The sequence below is a fragment of the Maniola hyperantus genome, chromosome 15, assembly GCF_902806685.2.
Source record: "Maniola hyperantus chromosome 15, iAphHyp1.2, whole genome shotgun sequence".
NCBI lineage: Eukaryota > Metazoa > Arthropoda > Insecta > Lepidoptera > Nymphalidae > Maniola > Maniola hyperantus.
In genome coordinates, this window is record NC_048550.1 from 1,397,970 (window position 1) to 1,418,569 (window position 20,600).

Genomic DNA, 20,600 nt, shown 5'->3' on the forward strand with positions numbered 1-20,600 from the left:
CTATGTATAAGGAAAATAAAACAACTTTTTTTTTCAGTCTTTTTTTAAAAGACAAAGGAAACAAAATTAGGGGAGTGTGATAGAAATTAATTTATTTCCTTTGCCTTTAAAAATATCTAGTCTATCTAAGCGAATCTATGGTAATAGAGTAAAGAGTTAGTTTAAGATATTTAAGAAAAATAAAGTTGTCTGTGGTCTATTGGACGCCAAGTAAAATGGTTTCATTTTAATGATCCGTAAAATTAAAAACTAATATACAATAAAACTCAACACGATATACTCGTATCTCGTGGTAACTGGAGATTACCAGACACTCTTGTTGAAATCATTATTGCCCGGAGGAGATCTCAAAATAACTGAAGCTTATTTTTCAATATAATCATTATATGGTCCGGTTTGAGTTTTAGTAATCCTTATCAAAATTACAGACATAAATCATTTAAATTGTTTGTCTTTTAGACATTATATTTTAACTTATTAACCCTGGTTAGAAATAACAATAACTTTAATAGGTGACAATGAATGAAGGGGACGTGGTTATTTGATCTAACTTAACGATTAATATTTTTGTTATTCAATTGACAGATTAACTCCCTTTGATTCATCATAGCGTTGTGGGTAATACATTTCACCAGCAGATAACAAACACGTCTTCATACATAAATGCTGTATGTTTTCCGGAGGCACATCAATATGACGGTTTTACATTACAATAAAACCGATATTATGTGCCGAGAGGGAAAACATACAGCATTGCAGGAACTTCTTCCTGGTGAAGACTATGACATCCAAGATGGCAGCGGCTCACTGCCTTGCTGGGTGAGACACTAGCGCCCCTATATCCGGTAAGGTAAACTACATTATTGCATAGGAATATACATGTTTATGGATGAAGCGCGCATATATGCGGTGAGTACATAATTGCTTCTTCATACATAAATGCTGTATGTTTTCCCTCTCGGCACATAATATCGGTTTTATTGTAATGTAAAACCGTCATATTATCTTACGATGCTTGAAACATTAAAACAAAGCTTTACTTAACATTTTAATAAAAAGAATTTTACATAAATTTACAATTACTCGTATTTGATTTCTAATTTCTTTTGTATATTAAAGTATGTAGGGAATTGACACAGATACATTTGCAACTAAGATAAATAACCTAATACGTAAAAACTTATCACTAAAACTTATGTTTGTATATTTGTTTCTGAACGAAAGATTATTGTCGAGAAAATTCCGTGTCCCCACCATATCCGACTTTTCACGTAATTTTATGGCGCGAGGTTTAAATTCTTTTTATTTAAATTAGACGTTAAATAAATGATATTAGATTACCTACTAATAATGCCTTAACTAAGGAGAAAATAATGTTAGAATCTAGTATTTACATTTAAATTGTATTAAAGCAATTTAAAAACGCTATAATAAAAAAAAAAGAAATGACGCAGATTTTTATTGATTTTCCGACGGTATTTCAATGTTGGTAGTGCTGTTTGTTTTGCTTTTCGCGCACCCCGCCCACAAATTGTCTTTATCAAGTGTCAACTGCATCTAAAAAATTAGAATAATGATTGGAAGCTAAAAGATTAACAAATTATTATCTAGGAATTAAAACTAACCATAGTAAATAATAGTGAATAATGAATGTAAATAGCTGTGTAAATATAATAGGAAAAAATAGATTGAAACATCTTTGTTGAGTGTTCATGATCGTATTTATTTAAAATGTTTTAATTTACTATACATAATTCCAATTTTAAAGGCATTAGAGTACCTAAATATTACTTAGTTGGTAAGATTATAAAATACAAATATTGAAAATGATAAAAGCAGGTTAGGAAAAAGATATGTCATGTAAACCGTTCAATGTTATCTTAGCTTAGGTTTTGGGTATTTGAGTTGCAATATTTGGAGAAGTGCAGCCTCTGGCATAGCTCCGATGCATTTCTGGATTGATAAGCGCAGCCAGTGCGCTTACAGCGGCCGCCACCGCGTCCCCTCCTCTTTGTCAGCTGGTAAGTGAGAAGACCACAGAATCTCAATTTTTTAAAATTCAGATATAGTTAGCCCTTGACTGCGATCTCACCTGGTGGTAAGTGATGATGCAGTCTAAGATGGAAGTGGGCTAGTTTGGAAGGGGTATGGCAGTTTTTATGTTAAAGAGAAGTCCTGACTCACTGACTGACTCATCAGCATCTGGCCCAAACTTGGGCCGAAAAAGCTGAAATTTTCAACAGAGGTTCCCTTTATATGTCTACAAGTTTTTTGAAAGACAATTTCTGATGATAAGTATGGTGGCTAGGCTTAGTCAGCTATGACAAAGTATAGTCATCATCATCATCATCATCAACCGATAGACGTCCACTGCAGGACATAGGTCTCTTGTAGGGACTTTCACACGCCACGGTCTTTCGCCGCCTGAATCCAGTGGCTCCCTGCCACTCGTCTGATGTCGTCCGTCCACCTAGTGGGGGGTCTTCCGGTGCGAGGTCACCATTCCAGCACCTAGGCAGCCCAACGTCTATCGGTTTTACGAACTAACAAAGTATAGTACGCGGCAGATATTGTAAGCCTTAAGAAAGAGATAGCAGTTTCGTAGAGCGTTGTCTCTGTCGTTGAGACCGACAAAACGTCACATAGGTATGAGTGACAGATCCATCGCTTTACAAAGCCGAAATCTCATTGTAAAGGTTGATGTACAATATGTTTTGTAGGCTCCTACCTCTAACAGCCATGCTTAAAAAATTACTAACTTATTTCAAACTAATGAGTGTCTCATTGCATAGCTGGTAGTTGGTGATTATGCCATTTATGTAAACAATGTGTGTGTGTGAGAACATCACGTCTTGACACTTTGCTATATTAAAAAAGAGGCAGTTTCGGTCACTCCAAGATAATATTATTTTGTAGGGATAATTAAATTAGGTAGGCCAGGGAAACCTACATGATCGCGCGTGCCCCTTCATTACCTCGCGCCCCTAGGCACGTGCCTAGTTTGCCTTAGGGATAATCTGCCTCTGACTGTAGGTATGTGTTATATTGTTAAGGCGTTGGGAGGTCCCGCGGGCGCGTATGTGCGGCGGCGGGGCGCAAAGGCATGGCGGCGCCTGTGCACCGCTTCGCGCCCGTGGACTGCGGGCCACGCCGCGCACGCCCGCTCCGACACTATGGGTAACACGCTATATCTTTCCATCATTATCATATTGTCATACGGCATACCACAGAATGACAAGTAAAGTAAGCGCAAAACAATCTAAGGTTGGGACAAGGTGTTGGAAATGAGCGTACGACCCGAGCGTTGGTTTTGGACTGCTTTATTAAATGAATGCATTGAGATACAATATGTATGTCTACTTATAGGCTATTATATAGATATTACTTATATGGTTAGGTCACACTGTACACCTCCCATGGGGTGGTAAAAAAATTATTAATAATTATTATTACATAATTTTTTCTTAATAGCTAAACACAAAGTAGGTACAATACAAATTATAAAAAGTACAAATAATGAAATCGTAGTAGAACAATATACTTCTTACATCTAATTACAATATTCTCATTTTTTTCTTATTCATATTACAGTTAATCAGTAAAATATAGTTTTGTTCTGTTCTTATGAATAATATCTATTTTTCCATTAGTATATTCTATTTTTACATTAGGTGACAAGTCTTCAATTACCTTATATGGTCCTAAATATAAATCTGACAGTTTATTGCCTGTTTCATTTTTAATTAAAATTAAATCGTTAGGCTTATATTTTATAGGATTAACATATTTATCGTATCTAGTTTTTTGTCTAAATTTACTATTTATTAAATTATTACGCGCTTCTGTTTGGGAAACTTGCAAGCGATATCTCAACTCTTGAGGATAGTTATCATGATTATATAGAGGTTCTATCTTCGTTGAAAGATTGCTTGGTAGGATACATTTTTTCCCATACACTAATTCAAAAGGTGTAAATTTTGTTGATGAATTTACAGTTGTGTTATATGCAAAACACCAAAAAGGAAGCCATGTACTCCACAAATCTGGTCTACCTTCTGTCTGTATTCTTAGAAAACTTCCTAAGCTCTTATGCGAGTTCTCTAAAGCACCTATACTTTCATGGTGGTATGCCGTTGAATTTAATTGAGAAATACTGAGTAATTTACAAACTTCTTTAAATGTTTCCGATAAAAATTCAGATCCTCGATCTGTTCCCACAATCGCTGGTATTCCATGAACAAGGATAAAATTATTTACAAACACACGCGCTACTTCTGTGGCTGTTTTTGTAATGAGTGGAAATGCGCATACGTATTTTGTTAATTCGCATTGTAGCGTAAGAATATACGTATAATTATTATAATCTCTATCTAAGGGTCCAACTATATCTAAAAATATTTTTTCAAAAGCTGAATGAGCTGTTGAAGTAATTACCATAGGTTCTTTCACCGTAGTGGTATATTTTTGTTTTAGGCACTTAGGACATTTTTTCACAAAATTAATTATGTCTTTTTCCAGTCCTGGCCAGAAATAATATTTCTTTATGTTATTTAACATTCGTCTGATGCCCGCGTGGCCACTTGTGGGCAAAAGATGAAAGTCGTTTAATATAACTTTTCTGTCATCTATATTATCTACTCTATTAACGTCCTCTAAAATACATAAACGAGGTCCTTTCCATTCAGCTGTATTTTTTATCTCCTCTACTAACTTCTTAACAAATATATTATTGTTATTATTTTTTATAAAATATACTTCTTTTATATTTATTCGTTCACAAAATTCACCTAGCTCTCTCACAAATGCGGCTCGCGTCAATTGCGATTGAGAAGCAGGGTTTATATATATCGTCATTTGACTACTATCATATGAAAAAATATTATTTTCGAAGTTAATTTTATTTTCTTGACGTATTTTCTTTAAAATTTTCCGGTCTATGAACCTTAATTCAACTGCATTCTTTGGTTTAATATGAGTATCTACGACTATTGGCTGATCAGACCTGTCGTCGGTAGAGATCATATCATCCGAAGAAGCACTTGTATCTAACCGTTTTCTTTGTGATCGCGTCATTACACATACACTATCACTCATCTCTTTCAAATCTTTAGAACTCATAATCACTCGAGATAATGCGTCTGCAGCCACATTGTCTTTACCTTTCACATACTCTATCAAATAATCATACTCTTCCAAAGTCAATCTAAATTTAAGCAACCTACTCGAAGGGTCCTTCATGCTAAATAAATAAATTAAAGGTTTGTGGTCGGTAAGAATTTTAAAAGTACGACCGTACAAGTAAGGTCTAAAATATTTTACTGCCCAGACCACAGCTAAAAGCTCTTTTTCAATAGTCGGGTAATTCTGTTCAGCTTTGTTAAGACTTCTACTTGCGTAAGCAACTGGACGTCCATCCGAATTTGATAAAATTGCACCTATCGCGTAACCTGATGCATCTGTGTGAACAATGAACTGATTGCTTTTCGAAAAATTAGGGTACTGTAGAACTGGTGGTGTTATCATACATTCCTTTAAAATATCGAAAGATTTTTGGCAATTACTATCCCATATAAATTGAACCTTTTTTCTGCATAAAAGATTTAAGTTGTAAGCCTTTTCGGCAAAATTAGGTATAAACTTTCTATAATAACTAGCTAATGCGACGAATCGTCTCACCTCGTCAGCATTTTTTGGGATGGGGTAGTTTTTTATGACATTAATTTTTTGAGGGTCGGGTACGATGCCATCGCCTGACACTACGTGTCCCAAATAAAATAATTCCTTTTTGAGAAAATCACATTTTGCTGGATTTAATTTTAAGTTAACGTTACGTATTCTTTCAAACACTTCAATTAAATTTTTGTTGTGATCTGACAAATTTCGTCCAAAAATAATTAAATCATCGAGGTAACAGAGACATTTTTCATAGGACAAACCGGCCATTGCCATATTCATCATTCGTGAAAAGGAACTTGGGCTTGTTTTAAGGCCCATAGGCATTCTGGTCATTTGATATTGGCCTGAACTAAAAGCTGTGTATTTTCTACTAGCTGGATCCAGCTCAACATTATAAAAACCTTGATTCAAATCTAAGTGGGTAAAGTATATACAACCTGATAATGAGTCTAATATGTCTGTTATATTTGGTAGGGGAAATTTGTCATCAATAATACAGTTATTTAATTTTCTATAGTCAATAACTAATCTCCATTTTTTCTCCGTATTAGAGTTCGATTTTTTTGGAACTAATAGAACAGGACTAGACCATTCACTGTTACATGGTTCTATTATGCCTTGTTTAAGCATCTTATCGATTTGTTTATCCATTTCATTCTTTTGCGAATGCGGAAGTCTATAAGGCTTGGAATACACCGGTGTCGTATTGGGTTTTAAAGAAATAGAGTGCTTATAAAGCTTAGTAGTGGTAAATTGGTCACCTTCAAGGTAAAATATGTCGTTATATTTTGCACATATATTTTCAATGCTAGCTTGTTCTTCCAAATTTAAGTGATTTAAATTTAATAATTTGAATAAATCTTTCACTCTATCTGAGTCTCTACAGGGATTTTCAAACAAACAAATATCATAATCACTGGCCTTGTGTACAATAGGCTTTATATCCTGTAAATAAAAATCGGTTTCGGTAGTATTCAAAACTCGTATTGGTATATTCCCGTCTTTAGGTGTTACTAGCATGTTCGCTATAAAAATTCCGTCTTTTAATTCGGATGCGCAGACTACGCATTCTTCAGTCATACTAGTACTAATGTAGTGAGTAGATTCAGACCTAGCAGGTATAGTCAAAAAGTCGGGTTTCTCAACTTTAATATTATTTAACAACGGTAATACATGTTTTATTCCATTATAGTTCAATGTTAGAATGCATTTTTCTAAATCAATATGAGCTCCGTATAAAGAAAGAAAATCTAAACCTAAAATTCCATTAGCCGTACACGGTAAAGAATCGAATACATAGAACTCATGCGGTAATTGTATACCGCTTGGATCAGATAGTGTCAAATAAACAGAGCCTTTCGCTTGAATCTGACCTCCCACGCCGTTGATTAGAATACGGCTTTCGCACAGAGGTGTATTATTACATGTTATTGTTTCATTATTTACCGCTGATATGCTGGCTCCCGTATCTAATAACCAGTAACATCTTCTATTGTTCAAATATAATTCTACGTACTTTATATTATTGTTTAAGGTTAATATAACATTTTTAGTCTCGAAAAAACTGATTTTGGTTTTCGGAAGATGTTTTTGGTTCCGATTGGGTCAAAACATTTACAGCTCGATTAATTCTACTCTCTCGATTTCCATAATAGGTATTATTAGTAAACCTACCTCCGCGACCTCGTGTTATCCCACGAGTGCCGTTCTGTTTTCCTCTCGAAGAAGAATAAAAGTGTGCTGGAGCCTGATGCATCGGTGCTCGTCCGTTGCCTGGTACATAATATGATGGCCTTGAACCTGTATACTTACCTGTATTCCATCTACCTGTGTGATTATTAAAATTCCTAGACCGATAGTATGGTCGATGCTTCATGGTTAATAAATCACCTGTTAAAGGGGAAGGGTTCGAGATGTCTTCATCAAGGGCACCCTGAATCGCATCCTTTAGCGAGTCGTAGTTCCGGGCTGTAATTACTGTGCTAAGTGTTCTATTTCGTAACCCGTCGGCAAATTTTTTTGTGACGAATTTTTCATTTAACGGCTTAAGTACCGCATATGTATTTGAATCACCTTTTGCCTGCGATATTGTCAGGTCAACAAAAAGTTCAGACATTTCTTTCGCGTAATCTTCTATAGATTTATTATTTTGTCTTAGCTGTTGTATCTTATTTTGAATAGCTATAGGCGATTTTTGTGGCAGTAACACACGCCGCATATCGCTAACCAAGTCATCGATGGCTGTGTAATTTGACTGTAATTGCAATTTGGCATTTTGTGACAGTCTACTTTTTAATATGAATTGAATAAGATTATTTTTACAATTGGGATGCGCAAGCAAAGAATCATAGTATATAATATTGTCAATTAATTGCTTCACAGACTTTTCAGAGTCGTCGATGACTGGCAGTAATTGTAATGCTACCTTTAACTCGAATTTTGCCATATTTAAATTAACTAAACTCATGTCTGGACACCGTTAAAATCACAAATTATTGGTATTATGTCTAAAAACCCTTAGTTTCACTAGTCTCTAATTTAAATGTTCACTCAGGTATTAGTTTAAAATTTATCTTCACATAAAAAAACACTATTTTGGAAAAACTTCGGAAAACACTTTGAAAACAAACGCCGCACTGTCCATTTTTCGCCGCCTGTAGATCTTCTAAGTACGTGTTGGCTTAGCTGGCTCCTCATCCAGTTTTCATGGCATTTCTTGTAAAATTTAAATACTAAGTATAGTACTCCCAGTAGTAAAATTGTACATATGATGATCATAACTATGTTTATTGAAGAAATGTGCCAGCGAAATTGTTCAATATCGGCGCTGTTTTTATTGCCGTTTTGATTAATAAATATATCTTCTTTCTCGACTTTTGAGTTTCACATTTTGTATTATTATATTTTGTTTGAGGCCTTATCCGGTTATATTTTACATGGCAATAATTATTTTGAGTCCTTGAGTCCGCGTGGCAGGATCGCCATCTAAGGTTGGGACAAGGTGTTGGAAATGAGCGTACGACCCGAGCGTTGGTTTTGGACTGCTTTATTAAATGAATGCATTGAGATACAATATGTATGTCTACTTATAGGCTATTATATAGATATTACTTATATGGTTAGGTCACACTGTACAACAAGTACATAAGTACAGTGCGACAAGGCTCTCTTGGCACTTGAATGACATTGACAGGGGGGCGCTGTTGGAACAAAGGCTTAGAATATTCAAACAAGGACAAAGGGGACGGCAACGTCAAGGGGACTTGACGGCAACGTTAGTTCCGATTTTCGCCACGCGCCAAGATAGTCTTGTCGCACTGTAGGTATGCCTGCGCATTGTACAAAAACAGATCTCAGCCGGGCTCACGCAAGTAATCACAAATTTCCATGTGGGATAAATAGGCACTGCGCCTAGCCAATTGATTATTTATTCTTACTAGAACTATGGGAAAAATGAAATATTAACTAAAAACTTAACTAAAAATCTTGGTCCTACATAGCATTATTTTTTAAGAACAACAGAAGTTAGTTTTTTTTAACTATTTAAGTTAGTTTTTGAAAATTTTCATGTTTTTCGGCAATAACTCAAAACTGCACTAAAACTACTTAACTTTAACTTTTTAGTTAAAAGACGGCAGGATTACAAAAATATCTTTTGTTTTAAGACCACCACCGATGCCAGCAGTACATTCAAGCAGGCGCCAAAACGAAGAGAACAGCCTCTATGTAGAGATCCCTCCCGAGCCCCCACAACCCACGATAGCCAGCCTCGCGGCCGCTCGCAGTGTGACCCCCGACACGCTGCTGCGCACCGCAGCCCTGGGGCTCCACCACTCGCCCATGATGGCACCACATCTCAAGTTTGGGATGCTGGTGTCTTTCGCGCTGGCCACAGTCTTCTTAGCTGGCGCTAAATACTATTTCGATGGACAAGTAAGTAATTTTTTGTTATTGATAAGTTGACTTTTGACAGTAATTTTATTATTGGAAAGTAGACTTTTGACTGTTGTAGGTATGTATAAGTTATAGTTAACGTCGTTAACTATGCGTAAATCGGTTAGTTAGTAAGTCTTTTAATATCATGAAACTGTTAAGGCCGCCCATTGTTACCCCCGACACGCTGCTGCGGACCGCAGCCCTGGGGCTCCACCACTCATTGTTTTAGACCACTAAAACAATGCATTAAGCCCATTTTTTAGCGTAGTAGCACACGCCGGGTATTCGATAGTAACTTATAACAGTGGTAGTACTGCAGCTGCCTTGACAGAGTATATTGTCCGCGTCGCAGCTGGTGCGTGGCAACGGCGGCATGTCGGAGGGCAGCGGCGAGGCGGGCGTGGTGTGCGCGGCCGTGGCCTGCGTGTGCGGCGTGGGCTGCGCGCTCACAATCTGCCGCGCGCGCCCCACGCCGCCGCCGCGCACGCCCGAGCGCGTCTCCTCCACAGCTCGGCGCCCGCTGCCCAGGACGCCCACACGCAACGCGGATACAAGAGAGGTTAGTGTGAAATATAGGGCTTGCTGCGCTTGCGTTAATGGCGATATTTTCCAACTTGCATTGACTCCATTTAAGACATACTATGAACTCCAAAGTAATTTATAATAAGGACCTAAGTATTTAGAAACTTTAATGGTGTATAGATAATTGTGACATTGGCAAACGATTTTGAACTCATACAATAAAATAATAATGCAATCATACTTTTATTTCACACGCACACGCACGCACTTGCATGCACGTACGCTAGCACACACGCAAGCACGCACTCACTCAATACGTCACACAATACCTATTTGATCGCAATCTCTGTAAGATTAATACAAAAGTATTAATATTTAGGGCTCCATACCCGCGCCTATTGTTTAAAGTTCGGGGGCTTCACTCATAAACAATTTTCATTTTCATTTAAATATAAAATACCAATTTACAGGTAACAATATCCGAGCCAACCGAAGACATATCTCTGACAATACTCAGCCGGCCCGAGCGAGACCCAATAGTACCGCAAACCATCACCTCCCCGGGCGGAAGCTCCGAAGCCCCGCCGCCCTACCACATCGCCGTCCTCCTGCCCGCCAGGGCGCAGTCCCCACCCCCGCCAGCTTATTCCGCCCTCAGCTAGCCCTCGACCTGCACGGCGCCCGAGCTCATCATATAATGGGCGACACCGTGCTTATAGTGAAGTGAAAATTTGGATATACCCTCAAAAGAAAATGTGAAACTACCCTCGATCATGACTTTTACTACTTCTTATGAGATGTGTAAACTTTATCCTACCATCAGAAATGACTTTTATTGCATTAAAGGCTTCCGAGACGGTCAAGCGGCTTGACGACAAGTAGTTGTTCTGTTTTGCTTGATCAAGCTGCTTGATACAACCGTCACAAGCATCCGAACGTCGCTTCAAGCAAAAATATAAAATCGCATCAATCGCTGTCAAGCACGTAAATGCTTGACTCGAGCAAGCAAACATTGTAAACGGTCAAAATGCTTGGCTCAAGCAAAAATCTATGTGCTTGTCGTCAATCCGCTTGACGCTTCCGCCCATTAGGCCGGCAGTATATTATCAGAAATTGTCTGTAAGAAGACTTTTTAACGCATTCACTCTCTCCATAGATCAGAAGCCTAGGTCAGATGGCAAAACTTTGACAATCTGTGGTATAACTCTATAACTGCGAGGTTTAGTACAAAATCATACATTTTGTATTATGTATTAATCCTTGCAGTGCGCTACAGAATTCTTTCCAACGGACAATTTCTGATAATGTTCTGCACTTCTATTGTTCACAATCTCTAAACTATAACCTAAATCTATTGCTATCCTTTTCCGCAGGGAGCATTATGAAAGTGCATAATAAAGCAATATATTTGGACCTGTCATTTTAGTTTAGAAATTGTGTGCAACAGAATCTCTCTCTTTGACTTGCTTATTCTTTTTTGCAAAGTATTTTTTTGTTCTTTGCATGTCAAGGAATTTCGCAAAATATCTGCTTTTATCTACGAAAATAGTGGATCTGTTTTCTTTTTGAAAATGTGTGCTATAATGAATAGGTAATAAATTATTATGAATGTGAATCTCTGTGTAGATGGACTATATTCCAAAATATGTACTTAGATAAATGTTATGTGTTGTGTCAGGACCAACATAACTAATATTGTACAATTAAAAATAATTGAGTAAATATAAATAATATTCAATTTAATTTCAATTATTTGGATATTGTTATGCAAAACCTATGGAATCCACTTTATGGTAGGTATAACTTAAAATGATGATGAAATCAATTTTTGTAATAAAAAATTTGATTTTTACAAAGTACCTACTGTTACATTCCAGCGAGAAGTATTAAATTCGATTCGCAGTTGCGTCAAAAAATTAAATTACAATACTTTTATATAAAATATACTTTTTTGTGAATTTGAAATTTGTGTGGTATTTGCAAAGTTGCTTCAATTTTTTTTAAATGTTATGCATCTCGTTTTGCAAAACCCTCATCTATATTCTATCCGCGGAAAGAACTTAGTAGTAGTAGGTATAGTGATCTCTCTGGTACGTAATCCCATACAAATGATAGAGACAAAAACTCAGTGGGCGTTAAACATTTTAAGTCACCAACCAATCACAAACATGTTTGAAAAAAAACATTCGAAAATGTTTTCAAAAAACATTCGAAATTCAGTTAGATAACATAGTTTCGTTTTTGATTGGTCGGTAGCTCAAAATGGTTGGCGCCCACTGAGATTTGTATGGGAATTGGGATTACGTAACAGAGAGAGCACCATATTAAATCCTTTCCGCGGATAGATTATAATAAATAATTAATTTTAATTATTTGATAATTAATGTAATCGGTGTGCCATATTTTATCTCTTAGATAAACAGATGCGATAGATAGTTTATGGTTACTTATATTAATTGTACTTTGCACTTACCTAACGTAACTTCACCGTCTCGGGCTAATCCAGCTAGTTCTCAAGAAATCTAGTTTTAAGGAATCAAGTACTTCAGTATCCTACAAATCTGAAACTAACCTTACCTTGACATAAGATATGTACAGTACTAAATACCACTTTTATAAGTCTCGTCCGCCTGACGCCGATTCAAACCGAATGTACACCGATGAAATACAGACTTAATGATGTTTGATATTAGGATTTCAAACACAACAACAACAGAGACTCGTGTTATCTCGCTCATAATTAGCGGGTACAAAACATGTCGCGTACGCAACAACTAATAGCGGACGAACGCGAGCGGTGATTGGCTGAGATATTTTCGCGCCATTCTAAAATAAGATGTCTGGGTAGGCACATCGTCGGCGTAACTTGTTAAAGTGGTAGTACTGTACTTATAATAATGTCTGATGTAACAGTACTAGTCAAAAAGCTCGCTAGAAAAGTAAAAAAATACGTTAATTAAGCCCAAGACCTGTGAGATCTACCACGTTACGTACCTATAGGTTAGCGGGCAAATTTAATTTAAATAAAAATTAATTTAATTTAAATAAAATAAAGTCGGCCTAAATATAAATACATTACGGGCCGAATACTGCAACTACAATTAACTTATAAGCGTAGGTACCTTATATTAAATGACGATGGGGAAGGAATAATGTATAAGTGATATTTATACATTAGTAGCTTCAGGCTTAGATTTTTAGTTTCTTTTACTATGCTCGCATACATACATACACGCGTAGAAACATTTTTTTTATTTGGAGTTGTTTTGGAAGTCGGTTTTTTTAAAGCTTTTACAACTTCTACTGTCCAGAAACCACGAAAAAATTGGTGTACATATATTGAAAAAAACGGGCGAATAGAGAACCACCTACTTTTTGGAAGTCGGTTAAAAAGGTAAAAAAAAAGATTAAGGTGTGCTTAGTTAATACGCGTTTCAGTATTCGGTGTGTAGTTACAGATGTATGTAATTTTATAATGTTAAGCTTGAACTACGGAAGCACAATGTAATCGTTAATAAATTATTAACGCTTTCGTCCTTAAAATATACGTTACTCATTACGCACAATACTTGCGCGTAAATAATGCGCAGAAATACTTAATTATATTTTTTCGCGCAATTATACTAAGTATTTTAGTAGTTGTACTTGCGCAAATTATGAACTCGGGTACGCGAAAAATTCACAGAGCTAGCGCTAAAGTGTTTGACAGATACAATGTGATGTTGCCAATCATCTCTGATTGGCTGTCTTCGCTATACAAGTGACAACGTTAGTTTTAGTATAAGCAAAAACCGAAACACTTGCCGAATATTTTTACATAAAGAATAATTATTATTATAATACAAAATTTAAAAAATATTTATTAATGAAAATTTATGAAGTTATAAGCTTGTTGTGTTGAGTCGTAGTCCTCGCAAAAACATGGTCACCCCAAGCGAGCGGCTGTGAGCGAACGGGACGGCTGCTGGCGTCATCGTGCGCGGTGCCGCTTGCACGGCTCGGATCAGTTGTTTGTATGATGCGGCCATTCAACTAGGTATCCAAACTCGCAGGATTTTTAAAATTAATTTTTGATCAAGATATAGCACGATGTAAAAATAATTGCATTCGACTCTGTTACTGAGTCTAAACAAACTACATTCAGGTTTTGCTTGAATACTAAAACTAACGTTGTATATCCCTTCTAGATTCTATTTTTGGGCTTATGCAAAACTGCAAAAGTCATAATTTTTTGAAATTGCTGCGTGAATATTTACCTAGGTAGTACCTTAACCTGTACATTAAAATACAAAACTCTCCCCCCTTGAAAAGAGTGCTCTTTTACAGATTTCCTTATTTATAGGTACCTACTCATAGCTCACTCGGATACATTTTTTTATTCTTAAATAAACGTTTTATTCAATTTTAAATCAATCAATTCAATTTTTGAAACAATACTATATTCTTTCTCTTTCTTCCGTACTTGACATAGCAGAGATTACAAAGAGTTATGAACGCCTCAAAAACTTATTTGGCTAAAGTGCACAATCAATATAGGTACCTAGTATACTCAGCCAATTAAGTAGGTACCCCGTAAACGGTCAAACATGTTTGTCAAATATTACGTGATTGACAAATTATTTGATCGTCTACGGTCGTTTTTGATGCGTTTGTCAAATAAACTACGTGTTGGTCAAACAAACTACGTGTTTGAACGGCGTATTTGTCAAACATGCTTGAAGGTGTACGGCTGCGTTTGTCAAACATGTTTGACCGTTTACGGGGCACTTTAGGTACAGCGATTGTGATTATCACATCTTTTGTGCTAAAGGGCTAAAGACATAGGCAGTCGACTGTGGAAGTTACGAATACGGGTGGACGACCAAGTGTAATGCCACCGTAACATTAGTTAGGACTAGGTATAGATATAATATTGTTGTCGATACTTATTTAGTTAAACAAGTTTTTATATTAGTAATGTAATTGCTCCGAATTGTTTCGATCTCGTGCTATAATTAATTTTACACACTTTTTACTGTTAGCTAAATTATTTAATTAAAATATGTGTTTTGCTATTAAGCTTGCCAAATTACGTACCTATATTGTTTTTTTTTTACTTTCGTGTGAAAAATGTGTTCAAATGCTACCACCGAAGACCCTGGTGTAAGTTTTTGAAAGATTCAAACTTGTCTCAGGAGTTTGTAATAATTTGTCAATTTGTTAACGACAAAGTCGAGCGTAATACGCGCACAAAAAGCCTTAGTCTGAAACCGCCCTAACAAAGCCAAAATCCCTCGTAACGGCGATTACACACTACATTTCCGTCATCCGTGAGAATACCACCGATTATCTACGACAAATGTCATTTAAGCTTCCATACAAAACAAAAAGGAACGTATTTTCATGGACTCGGGTCGGATGAGTGCGTAAACGCCGTTACGCTTGGAATTTATTCCACCGGTGCGGGCGGCGCCCGTAAGCTAAGACATTGCATTACCCTCATGTTGAATAACCTACTCATATGTGACAGTTTTAACTTTTGAAAAATTTGCCTATACTAGGGTCTCAGAAAAGCCTAAAATAAAAAATTGATCTCAAATATGTGTGTTGATAGATTAATATGGGAAAAATAAAAATGGAAGAATATTTAGTTTCTAAACCTGATATCTATACAGGTATTTAAGTATGTAATTTAAGAAACTATAGGTTTTTACATGTAAATTAAAATTATTTATTAATCCATTTGGATGTAGCAAAATTAGACTAAAATAGACAACGATCTCTATTCTCTATAAAAATGAACACTGTTTTTGTTAGCAATGTTTTATCTATGCTCTATCCAAGAAATACAAAGAATACAAATGCCAGAGACGAAAATCTTAGTGGGCGTCACAATTGAAACTTTGTTTTCGAATGTTTTTGAAAACATGTTTGTGATTTGTTGATCGCTCAAAATGGTCATAAGTACCTACTTAGTTAGCTCGTTGTAAATTGATTTAAAATTTGCTAAGTTTTGGTACATCCAAATCGGCACCATTGTCTATTGACTAGAATACTTGTTAGAAAAAAGTCAGTGTCCTAGGCCAGGGACTTTCATTGATTACGTCATAACTCCTAACTAATAAGTGGGAGAGGAAATCTCAACCTTTGATGAAGACTAAAAATCTAGGTCCAAGTACACCAGACACCCAGGTGGTGACGCTGAAATAGCGTCTTGGACTGTAGTAATAAAATGATGTGGTGTTTTGTATAGCGGTAGCTTATTGGGCTAGAATTCATTGTGAAAGAGAATAATTTGAAAATAATCACGATTTTTAACATGACCGTCACGCTGTACGGAAGGTGATTAATGACGTCACAAACCATAAACGACAAAAAACACAATTTTTAACACAAAAACAGAGTAATTTTTGCGGGAAAATAATTCTTCTGATAAAAAATTAAAAAATTTGTCATTTTGTGTTCGTCATTACCACTGGTTCGGAACAGCGTGGCGTTAATAATTAATTAGTAAGGTATGTTAAAAATAACGAAAAGTCAATTTTTTTTAAATTATTCTCTTTAAGTAATGAATTCTAGCGACATAAACTACCGCTATACAAAAAATCATATAATTTTTAACCGACTTACAAAAAAGAAGGAGGTTTTCAATTCGACTGTGTTTTTTTTTTGTATGTTTGTTACGCGTTTACTCCGTCAATTATGAACTGATTTTGATGATTCTTTTTTGTTTTAGTTTTGTAGGACATACTTCAGAGGTAGTCCCATTTTAATTTGGTAAAGATCTGATGAATATCTTCGGAGATGGAGAACGGAACTCCTCAATGGATAAGAAATTGCCTGCGATCAGTGCAATAGCTTTGCAATGTAAACAGTAGGGTTTTGACCAGGCATAGCATATTTTTAACAGACTTCAACTACAGTCCAAGACTATTGCTTAGGGACAGACACCAGTGTGACGTAATGAATGTAAGGTCCCTATTGTATGTATATGATATACCTAATGTAAGCTAGTCTAGTCATCTAGCGAGTATTCGATGTGATGTATTGTTTCATGTTTGGCGTTCGTTGATGGATCGACGCGAACGATGTTATTTTTGTATATGTACCTTTTTAGAAGGGACTGCGTTTGTCTTTGTAACTGACGCTTGGAATAAATATATACTTACTGTATGTGTTCTGTATTTTTTTTAATTCTACCCATTCCCATTGCTCCGTTGCGACGTGATTGAAGGACAAACCAACAGACAAACACACTTTCGCATTTATTAGGTTAGGATTTAGGTTTTAAAAATCCCGTGGAAACTCTTTGATTTTCCAGGTCAACTATACTCATGTAAAAAGTCACGTGATCCGTTGCGACGTGATTGAAGGACAAACCAACAAACAAACACACTTTCGCATTTATAATATGGGTAGTGAGGGAGAGAGTAAAAATATTTTATATCATTCAGCTTTGCGCGCACTAGGTAATTAGGTATAATACATACTGTTTGAGATTTCACTCACCATTTTAGCTTTATGTGTCAACTGTCTTGTCAAAAGTACGATGTTAGTCCATTGATCCCGCGACTTCGTCCGCGAGGAGTACACTAATGTCAAACCTCTGTTTTACCCCTTTAAGGGATTGAATTTTCAAAAATCCTTTAGCGGATGTCTACGTCATAATAGCTATCAGCATGCCAAAAAGACCGATCCGTCCAGTAGTTTAAGCTGTGCGTTGATAGACCAGTCAGTCTGCAGCTTTTCCTTTTATAGATTTTACTTTTGACACGTCAATTGACACAGAGCTGAAATGGTGAGTGGTAATGAGATCTCAAAATGTACGCACTGTATAATATCAATCAATCAATCAGCCTGTTTGCGTCCGCTACTGGACATAGGCCTTCCCAAGGGCACGTCACCACACACGATCCTCCGCCTTCCTCATCCACCCACTTCCCGCTATATTCTTAAGGCCGTCAGTCCAGCGGGTTGGAGGTCGTCCCACACTATAATATGACTATACAATTATACATATATCAAAAAAATATAAAAGGGGAGAAAAAAAAATAGTAAAATCAAGCTCATCATGTTTCCATGTATTTTTCTATAACATTAAGTACATTGGTGAAATAATTAAATTCTTTATTATAATAAAATAAATAGATTAATCTAGCTACACAATAATGGTTTACAAATTACAATCGAAATACTACGAAGTGCACTTAACTCAGATGAAATAATTTTAAATACATATCAAAAATTGCGTAACCGGCAGGAATCGAACCTGCATCTTCTGGGTTCGCGCCCGATGCCTTGACCAACTCGGCCACGGTCTCGCTTACCGCCAGTGACGAAATTTTTGATACGTACGTTTGTCTCTCAGTACTGAAGCGACTGTTTAAAATTTTTAATATGTATTTAAAATTATTTAGTAATTTCCTTGAAGTGTAGGTAAAACACTAAAAAATTATAAAAAATATCAGATGAAATGTATGGTAAATGATAGAAAAGTGCCTAAATTGTTCATAGTGTTGTGCCAATTTTTCAAAATTGTTAGAGCTGGCGCGCATCACGGTAAATTTCCGTGAGTTTTTTCCCCGCAAAATCTGTAAACTATAGAACTATATGGAAGCGCGCGCACTGCGGAATTAATTCCGCACCGGATTTTGATACATTTAAATTCACGGATTTTAAAACGCACCGTAACACCGCACCGTGGTGCGCGCTAGAGCTCTTAGGCTCCACTATAGAATGCGTCACCACTATTTTGATATAAGGGGGGATGGAGGAAGGGGCTCCTGAAAAGCTAGTTAAAATTTTAGAACACGGAAAACATTTTATTTAAATTGAATGCCGTGAAATATATTATTAATTTTTTTTAACGAATAATGAGATGCCCTCTCAAATTAACCTTGCGCGGGGCAGAGGACACCGCCCACCTCCCTCCATCCCCTCTTTAATCAAATTGATGGTGACTCATTCTATAGCAACCGCTTTTAAGAATATTTTTAACACTGGTAACATTGTTTATGCATAAACAGCGTAGACAGAGTAAAAAAGCTAGACTAAAGTACATACTGTGTAACCGCGTCTGAGATAGCGATAGCACGACGTAACGATGAATAACACGACAATTACCATTGTTTAGTAGTCAATATTTGTATTAACCGATCAACAATACTTATATTAAACGTTTTTTATGTGAAAACAAGTAATTATAATGAGAAATACAATGACGCCACGAATTCTCAGTTTGTTTTGCAACTAAAGTTGTAGTTCTTGAAAAAAATCGGTTACACGATAAGGGACAAAAAATAGGTTAGCCGCGTCTCTGTTTATCACATTAGTAACTTTATCTGTGCTCTCGTTCTAGTGTGAATGAGAAAGCAAACGTTCCTTTGTCTAGATTTTTTACTCTGTCTACGATAAACAGGCACAGACCCATATCCAGAGCTGTAATTTAAAAAAATAACAGCGCCATTGAGTTTTGCATCCAATTCCGAATGTTTGGTAATAGGTAATACATAAAAAAAAAAAGATTCCGACGAATTGAGAACCTCCTCCTTTTTTTGAAGTCGGTTAAAAATGCAAAAGCGTTTAAGATATTTATCATTATAAACTCGATAAGAACGAAGAATAAAACGGAGATCTTTGATTTTTGTCTATTAAATGCAATTCTTAGGTCAGTAAGCATTAACGTCTATATTTTCGTTTTGTCAAACTATACATTTTTAAAACATAGTTTTAACATATTATTTAAGATTTTTTTAATATAAACAACACAACAATCTAATATAGTCAATTAAAATAAACTGTAAAGCGTTTGAAAACACAAAAGCGTTTCATATCATAAGAACGATTTTCAAATGTATATAATTTAAATAATAGGTATGTAAAAACACGTTTTAAGAAATTAATTTTTGAGCGCGCGTTCACACCTAGTGTACTGTCAGACGCCGACTGCGAGCGAGCATTACGCAGTTAAATACTTTTTCATATAGTACGATTCAAATTTAAATGCGTCTGCGTGAAGTTAGCTTTGCGATCTTGCGCATGGTACACTCGAGAACTAAATCACTTAACGGGCGGCGGTAGGTTCCACCTCAGCTTAAGCAAGCTGAAGTAGTAACAAAACAAAGTAACTTCTCAACTCGACTGTACAAACAAACAAGACACGTATTAGCGAGAGAGAGACGCATCAAGGAACTGGCGGGAATGTAGGAGCGGGACGCGCGCTGGTTACCCTCCCCGCTACCTCCCCGACCTCGGACACGCAAAATGTGTGTTCTGCGCAACGTCGTGCGCCAAACTTCAGAGGCGCATTTAAGTTTGAATCGTACTGTACTCAATACTATATTCAACGTTTCGTTCACACCAAACCGACAATACTGTGCTTTTGTAAGTCGCATCGGCAAAATTCGTTTGCGCATAAAAGCTAAACCTAACGCCGACAAAACCGAATGTACACCAATGAAATACAGACCTTATTGCTTGACGTTAAG

General features: G+C 36.3%; 1 protein-coding gene across 1 annotated transcript; it reads left to right on the plus strand.

Annotated features, from left to right (window-relative positions):
• The first annotated feature begins 1,538 nt into the window (after positions 1–1,538).
• LOC117988995 (uncharacterized) lies at positions 1,539–11,041 on the plus strand. Its single transcript, XM_034976293.2, has 6 exons — positions 1,539–1,798; positions 1,885–2,021; positions 3,054–3,177; positions 9,342–9,609; positions 9,965–10,171; positions 10,605–11,041. Exons 2-6 carry the CDS (start codon positions 1,946–1,948, stop codon positions 10,794–10,796), a joined length of 867 nt encoding a protein of 288 aa, XP_034832184.1. The 5' UTR covers positions 1,539–1,798; positions 1,885–1,945; the 3' UTR covers positions 10,797–11,041.
• Positions 11,042–20,600: the final 9,559 nt, after the last annotated feature.

Excerpts from the sequence above, each read along its gene's own strand:
- LOC117988995 (XM_034976293.2), top strand. The coding sequence starts at position 1,946 with ATGCATTTCTGGATTGATAAGCGCAGCCAGTGCGCTTACAGCGGCCGC. Across the intron at positions 3,178-9,341 it reads CGCCCGCTCCGACACTATGG|ACCACCACCGATGCCAGCAG; the intron begins GTAACACGCTAT and ends TTTTGTTTTAAG. Across the intron at positions 10,172-10,604 it reads GCAACGCGGATACAAGAGAG|GTAACAATATCCGAGCCAAC; the intron begins GTTAGTGTGAAA and ends ACCAATTTACAG.